This window comes from Oenanthe melanoleuca, chromosome 8, assembly GCF_029582105.1.
Source record: "Oenanthe melanoleuca isolate GR-GAL-2019-014 chromosome 8, OMel1.0, whole genome shotgun sequence".
Taxonomy (NCBI): Eukaryota; Metazoa; Chordata; class Aves; order Passeriformes; family Muscicapidae; genus Oenanthe; species Oenanthe melanoleuca.
The window spans coordinates 17,298,951-17,306,140 of record NC_079342.1 but is presented as its reverse complement, the minus strand read 5'-3'; the positions used below and the strand labels follow the sequence as shown (position 1 = coordinate 17,306,140).

The following is a 7,190-nucleotide window of genomic DNA, read 5'->3' as shown; positions in this document are numbered from 1 at the left end:
TCCATGGCGCAGTGAGGGCAGCTGGCTTTGCCCTAAGTGGGCACCTTTTTAGGCCCTCCTGCATTGCTGAGTGAGCTGGGGGGGTTCCCCTAAGGGTGGACAGGGTGAGGCAGGGGCTCTGCCTCCCGGCCAGCAGCTGGAGGTGGCAGACGGGACTTCCCCTCTCTACTCCACCATCCCACTTCCTCATCAGATGGTGCTTTCTCCCACCCCCACCCACTCCCAGAAAGCCTGCCAACTTTTCAAACTTTTATTAAATACAAAACCCCCGGTCTCTACGACCGAACGCTGCATTCAATGTACGCTGAAAAAGGGTCAGACATTCAAATGTACAAAAGTCGCCGGTGCCCCCCAGCCCTGGCGAGCTGCCCTGCTCCCAACCCCACTGCTCCCAGCCCACCATGGAGCATCAGGGGTGCTGGGCTCCCAGTCCCATGGAGGGGTACAGGGCTCCCGCCCTGCATCCCAGTCTCTCCTGCCTGCAGCACCCCTGCCCCTGGCCTGGAAGGGGGAGGCAGACAAGGGGAGACCTCAAAGGGAAGATTCCCTCCCTGCTAGAGGGGGGCTGGGGGGTTCAAATGAGCCCTATTTCCCCCACCAAAGGGGGGGGGGGAGGGGGTGGGCAGGCGTGGGCAGGGGCTGCACACACACACAGCACCTGCCTTTGGGGAAGGGGGATGGGATACAGCTGCCATCCCCCCAGCCCTGGGGAAACTGAGGCACAGCGAGGGGCATTCGCTAATCAGAGGTCTCTGTTTGGCAGAGCTGAGACAGGGCCCGGCTCTAAGCACCAGACTAAAGCAGAGGAAGACAGCAAGCCACGTCTGTGTGCCCAGCAGCATGGGCAGTGCCTGGCCAGGGCAGCAACTTTGCCCTGATCCTGCCTGCCTGGGGGCCCCGGGCTGCTCCCATCCCCAGCTGGGCAGCAGTGGCTCCAGCGCTAGTAAAGGGGGAAGCCTGCACCCCACTTCTCACAGCACTGGTGGGGACCCTCCAGCTCTCACAGAGCAGTGGGATTTCACCCTCCCCACCCAGGGTGCAGGGAGGAGCTGGAATGGACTGGGGGCTCCTTGCCTGGCCTGGGGTTGCCCCCTCCCTCTGTGCCAGGAGCTGCTCGCAGGGCAGCCAGGCTCATCCACCAACACACCACGTATGGGGCAGGGGTCCTGCAAACACACTCGTGGGGATGGGAGAGACGGAGAAATCCTGGGGACCAAAGGGCCGGCTGGGGGGCAGCCGTCTCCAGAAGGCAGCAGAGTAGGCAGAAAACATCCCTGTCCAGTCCTGGCTCTTGAGCTGGGAGAAAACCCGCCATGCCCAGCCAGCCTAGGCACAGGGGGTCCTGTGACAGGAGCACTAGCCGCGGGCCAGGCGGGGCGGTGGCCTGCCGATCTCCACCGTGATGTTGGTGTACATGGGCTGGCGGGAGATCTCCACCAGCCGGTACTGCAGCGAGCTGATCCCATCCCGCTTCATCGTCATTTTGGTGTTCTGGATCTTGGTGAACCTGGTGGAAAGAAGAGCAGGATGAGGACGGAGGGATGTCTTGCTGTAGTGCCAGCAGTGCTGGATCTCTGTGGGGGTGAGCAGCCAAGTGATCGCCCAGTGTCCCAAGTGCCCCAGCCCTGTGGCTCACTCACCTCTGCGGGTTGGGCTCGTTGTGTTTGTCGCGCTCATGCTTAATCATGCGGTACCTCCCAATGCGGATGTCGGGCCTCGACACCTTCATGCCATTCAGGGAGATGCTGGGGGCCAGGAGCAGGGTGGGATCAGTGTGCGGGCACCAGGGTGGGACATTTCCCAGCCCACAGACCTCCAGGGTCAGACCCCGGGCAAAATAAACCTGTCCCTGGTTCAACAAAGCTGTGCCAAGCCAAGATGAGCAAAGCCAGGCCCCACCCAGGCCAGTGTCATGACCTAGGGTGCCACATGCCCCATGGCAGTGTGCCCAAAGTGCCACTCCCGTCCAGGGACTGGCAACTGCATTCAGCTTGTGCCGCACACAGGCAGCCATCCATGTGCAGCCATCCATCCCTCCCTCCCTTCCTCCCTCCTCTACAGCCCCTGCCCTCTACATTCCCTGAATGCCGCCGCCTAGCCCTTCCCCTGGAGCCCTCCCCTCAGAACAAGGGCTGCCTGAAGCTCTTCCAGAGCTCCATACACTTCTTGTCCCCCACCCTGAGCCCACCTTGTGTCAGAATCACAACTGTGCCACGTGCCCAGGGCTCCCACAAGGGTGTTTTGCTCGTCTGGCCATTCCAGGTTGGTTACACCCCACTGGCTGCACACTGCTTCCCTGGGCAGCACCATGGGGGAACTCACAGGAGGTGAGGTGGCTACTGTCCAGCTCTGGCACCCAAGGTAGGGTGTGGGGGGATTGGGCTTTGCTCAGCATGCAGGTGTACTGCTGCCTGCTGGCAGGAATGACTGCGTGGCTGCTGCATGGCCACCACCAAGATGCTTCCAAGTTTTTAATCTCAGCTATGGACACATCCAAGTCCAGCATCCCAGCCCCTGTATGGAGCAGAGTCCACAGGCACACCACCTTGTGGATGTAGTGCATACCAAGCTGCAGGCTTCAGCTACAATGGAGGCAGAAGGGTGTTTCACAGACCTCCAGCACCCTGGGAAAATTCCATCCATGAGGGTCATCAACTCCTATGCTGGAGTGTAATTCAATCCCTCCCTGACATGTGGTACAGCCCGTGCACATACATCCTCCACAAAACCGGGAACGCCAGTGCTGTAAGAGTGCTAATTCAGTGCTTGGTGGGGAGCCTGGTACACCCCAACTAGTCATTGCTAGTGAAGGGTTGGGCACCTACCGATTAAAGATGTCATCGTCCTCTCCTCCCCAGCCCCAGTACTCATTGGGAAAGCCATTGATCTTCAAGAACTGGGACTTGCTCAGCCCAGAGACACCACCAAAGTAGCCGGCATAGGGCAGCCTGCAGGTTGACAGCAAATGGGTCAGCCCCAGGAACAGGCAAAGATGGAGGTGAGCCCCACGGGGACCCCAAGTAAAAGGATCGACCCTTTCCTGTGTCACCCTTCTACCCAGCCAGGGCTCTGTGCCCTCTCCCATCTCAGGTTCACAATTCCAGCCATAGACCTCATGCCTGCCCCAGGTTACAATTGAGGGTGGTTGCCCTGATGCCATGCCAGAGAGATACTCCAGCCCTGCCTGGGCAGAAACACCCCAGCTCCCCAGGGCACCCACCTGAACCCAAACTTGTCCATGCCAACAGCAAAGTGCCGTGGCTGCTCGTAGCAGCGATAGAGGTTGCGATCGTCCATGGGGATGAGGTCCACATCGCTGAAAATGAAGCAGTCATACTCCTCATCGTCCTTGAGTGCCTCCATGAATCCCACGTTGAGCAGCTTGGCCCGGTTGAAGGTGTCTTCACCGAACTGCAGGGCAAAGCTCAGCAATGCCTGCTTGTCCAACCCAGCCCTGCCACCCCCTTGCCCCTGCCTCCCTCACCTGGTTGATGATGTAGATACCATAAGCCACCTTCTGCCGGCGCAGGATGGGGTGCAGGTAGTGCAGCCAGTACTTGAGGTGGTGCTCGCGGTGCCGGAAGGGGATGAGGATGGCCACCTTTTGCCGGGGCAGGCAGTCTGGGGGGCTGTACTTGCCGCCTTGGCGCACGTCAGGGTTCTCCCGCTGCACTCGCTCCATGCTCATGGGAGAGCTGAACTCGATGAGCAGGCGCCCAACTGTGAGAGGGAGGGCAGGGCGATGCCCACAGGACAGGACACGGTCAGGGTCATGGTCACCTGCCGCTCCTGCCAGGAGTGGTAAAGCAAACAGCAAGGGGGACCTGCAAGGGGGACTGGCACTGCCGAGGGCAGAGAGTGCCCAAAACCTTTCCTGAACAGGGGCAGAAAGACTGGGCTAACAAAACCTGAAACCAGCTGTCCTGATACAGTTCCAGGCTGAGGTTTCTCTACTATTTCACAGGGAAGCCAGGGCCCAGGAGATAAGGATGTTAGCCGTGAGCACCCACCTTAGCCCCATGTTTAGAGTCAGAGCCCAAATTAATCCCCAACGCTCACCCAGCATGTCTCACCTAAACCAGGAGGTGTCTCCAGGCAGGGCTGCAAAGGCTTCTCAGTGGTGGACTGGTTGGTGCTGGGCTTGGTGCTGGGAGATGGGGCCTCAGCACTGGCTGGCCCGTAGCTGGGAACGGTGCTGTTGGGGCGGGAGGAGTTGGAGAAGGGGTGGGAGCGCGAGGCATTCCTGGCATTGAAACGGCTGAAGAAGTCCAGGTGCTGCGCATAGACGTCAAAATAGAGGATCATGATGATGACGAAGTGGAGCAGGCAGAGCAGCAGCACAGCCTTGCAAATCCTTTCCAGGGTCACCCCCAAGAGCAGCCTGGTCATCTTCTGGGCACGGGCAGGCGGACATGTGAGCTTGGTGGGGCAGGGGGGCGGCTCCAGCCACGGTCCTGATCCTGCCAAGACACCTCACACTCAGGACACCATGAGCCTGAGCCCCCAGCCCAGCCCAAATGACACTGGGACAGCAGAAGCAGCACAGGCCTGAGGCAGACATGAAGGTCTTGCAGGCTGGTATGCCAGAGAACACCCCAGGGGGAATGATGCACCCGGATCCCTGCTCTGAAGGCACAGCCATGAAGATATGAGAGGTCCTCAGCCCCACATAGAGAGTCCCCTCCTTGCTTTCCTGGGCCAAGACCAGAATAGGACAGACTCACTCCCCTTCCCTTTCCCCAACCCAGAGAAGGGATGCTGACCCCTCCAGACATGCCACAGAGCCTCTGTGGAGGCTGGGCCCCTGACAAAGGCTACGCTCTCCAAAAACGTGGCCAGCCTGGGATGTCCCAGGGGCACCACAGGTGTCCCCACAAGCGACCCCTTTCCTGCTCCCTCCCCAAAGAGCTACACCCCAGCAGCAGCACCAAAGTGGGGCAGCAATGAGAATCTGCCGGCAGGGGCTCTCCTCAAGGCACCCAGCGGGGGAAGCAGCTGTATGGCAGACACGGAGCCAAGCCCAGCCCAGCCCAGCAGGACATCCCAGCCCCCCTGAGTCAGGGCTCCCTCCCACATCCAGGGGGGTCTGGCTTACAGCCCGTGGTGCAGATCCTCTTCCCCTACTCCTGACGGTGAGGCCTCCTGGGACACTGGACTGCTGGAAGTCAGGGTCCCCTTATCTCCCACATGACACCTGGAGCCGGGCCAGAGCCCTGCCGGGAAGCCAGTTGGGAGAGTCAGTGGAGAGTCCCAGACAATCCGGCCTTTCCTAGCCCTGCCACTGCCAGGGCTCAGCCCATAGCACAGCCATGCATCCCAGTTCCTGCCCTGATCCCTGCCCTGCTAGTCCCTGCTTTCAGGGAAGCTGCTGGGACACAGGAAAGCAATCGCAAGGGACAGACACTGGGGTTCACAAAGCCCTGAGGACCTCGGGACAGGCCAGAATTGCTGCATGGTCCCTGGGGGGACATTGGTGGCTGGGGATCTGCAGCAGGACCCCCAGCAGGAGTGCAGGTAGCACCCAACAGCTGCCAGCCCTGTCCAGTGGGGGCTCCAGGGAGCCACAGGGCACTGAGTCAGCAGCGATGGCCACTGGACGGGTATGGGGATTGGAGCCGAGTGTGAAGCAGGATCCTTTGCCCAACCCTGCTCTGGGGTAACTTCTCCCAGTTGCAGGACTGACCCTGGCAGGCAGACCCTGGAACCCACTGCAGGCAGGGAGGTGCTGGAAAAGGCTCTGAGCCCAATGCCCCAACTATGTCCACCCTCTCTCTGCAGGATGCAGAGGGATCTCTGTGGATACTGGAGGATAGGAGACAGGGGTGTCCTGGAGGCCCAACACCACATCCACTTTTTTTCTAGAAAGTAGCCCTCTTAAGAAAAGCTGGCTTTGCTGTTATTGCTCAAACTTTCCCCCGATCACAGCGCCTTATCACCCAGCACAACCCTGTGACACAGGGACCTGCCTGCCCCCAGCACCTACCAAAAACCCTCCCCAAAAACCTGTGCAGTATATGGAGTGGTGCCCCAATAACCAGATGGGGATGCAACAGGAAAAAATCAGAGCTGGTTTTAGGGGCCCTTTGGCAGAATGGTCCACGAGGCAAGTAGAGAGTGACACTCAGCAAGAACAAAAGCAAAGCACGACATCAAGCAGTGGCCACAGGACACCACGAACATGAGTGGGCTTAAACTCCTAAGGAGGGGGTTACGAAATATGATGTCATCTCCCCACCGCAGCATCTGTGCAGGCCAAAAGCAACCTGGGGCTGGGGAGCTGGTCCCCAGGGTTTCAAGCCAGTGCAGTATGTGCCATGGGGCTGGTGATGCTCGTTATGGAGGGGATGCTCAACCCCGTGGACTCAATCCTTCTTCCCACAAGACATCCCAGGGCTGGGAGAAGGGAGGCACGGTGGGAGCCGGTGGCCCGGATGCCCTAAAGGTGGCCGCCTCCCGGCCAGAAGTGGGGCGAGGGGCCGCATTCAGCACAACTAACACTCCCCCGCCCCTAATTTTTCCCAGTCCCCGACACATGCAAAAACTTACTTAAAAAATGAGAAACAAGCTCGAAATGAGGGTTTTCCCCGAGGCGGAGCGGCGCCGCCCCGAGTGGCCGGGACGGCATCCCGCGGGTCGCATCCCGGGCCTCCCCCGCCCGGCCAGGCCTGCCCGCGCCGCTCACTCACCGCGGCCTCGGGGCTGCCGCGCCGCCCCGCCGCCGCTCAGCGGCCCCCGCCGCCGCCTCCTTCTCTTCCTCTCCCTCCTCTTCCTCCTCCAGCCCCGGCCGCCGGCCCGCGGGCTCCCATGCCCGGGGCTGCGGGGGGCCCAGCCGGCCGGGCCGCCGCACCGCCGAGAGCCGCAGGGAGACGGGGCCGCGCCCGCACGCCGGCTCCGCCCGCCGCCGCCGCACCGGGCGGGGCCGCCGCCGCCGCCCGCCCCGGACCGGGGCCGAGGGGGGCAGAGCCGCGGGCACCGGGGCCACGGGCGCGGATCCCGCGGGTGCCGACGCGCCCCGGGGTGCGCGATGCCTGTGGCCCCCACGGGGTGCTCAGCTCTCGGCCCCGGGCGCGGCACTGGGGGCGCTCCAGGCGCTCCGGGACACAGGCACAGGGTGTCCCGGCCTTTCTTCGCTCCCTCGCTCCTTGTTGCCAGAAGGCAGCGCTTCCAGGGACCCACCTGCGGTGACTCCC

At 61.6% G+C, this 7,190-nt stretch overlaps 1 protein-coding gene across 3 annotated transcripts; it reads right to left on the bottom strand.

The window, feature by feature from the left end:
* Positions 1–236: 236 nt before the first annotated feature.
* On the bottom strand, positions 237–6,886 carry B4GALT2 (beta-1,4-galactosyltransferase 2). 3 transcript variants are annotated; one of them, XM_056498240.1, is made up of 8 exons: positions 6,687–6,773; positions 5,096–5,213; positions 4,074–4,460; positions 3,485–3,720; positions 3,221–3,411; positions 2,826–2,948; positions 1,641–1,745; positions 237–1,507 (listed from the first exon to the last, which is right to left on the bottom strand). In XM_056498240.1, the coding sequence occupies exons 3-8, from the start codon at positions 4,387–4,389 to the stop codon at positions 1,357–1,359; spliced, it is 1,122 nt and encodes a 373-aa protein (XP_056354215.1). In that variant the 5' UTR covers positions 4,390–4,460; positions 5,096–5,213; positions 6,687–6,773; the 3' UTR covers positions 237–1,356. The 3 variants fall into 3 exon arrangements, with proteins under 3 accessions (XP_056354215.1, XP_056354216.1, XP_056354214.1); XM_056498241.1 differs by lacking the exon at positions 5,096–5,213 and having other exon boundaries at positions 6,687–6,886; XM_056498239.1 differs by lacking the exons at positions 5,096–5,213; positions 6,687–6,773 and adding an exon at positions 6,547–6,655.
* Between the last annotated feature and the right edge of the window lie 304 nt (positions 6,887–7,190).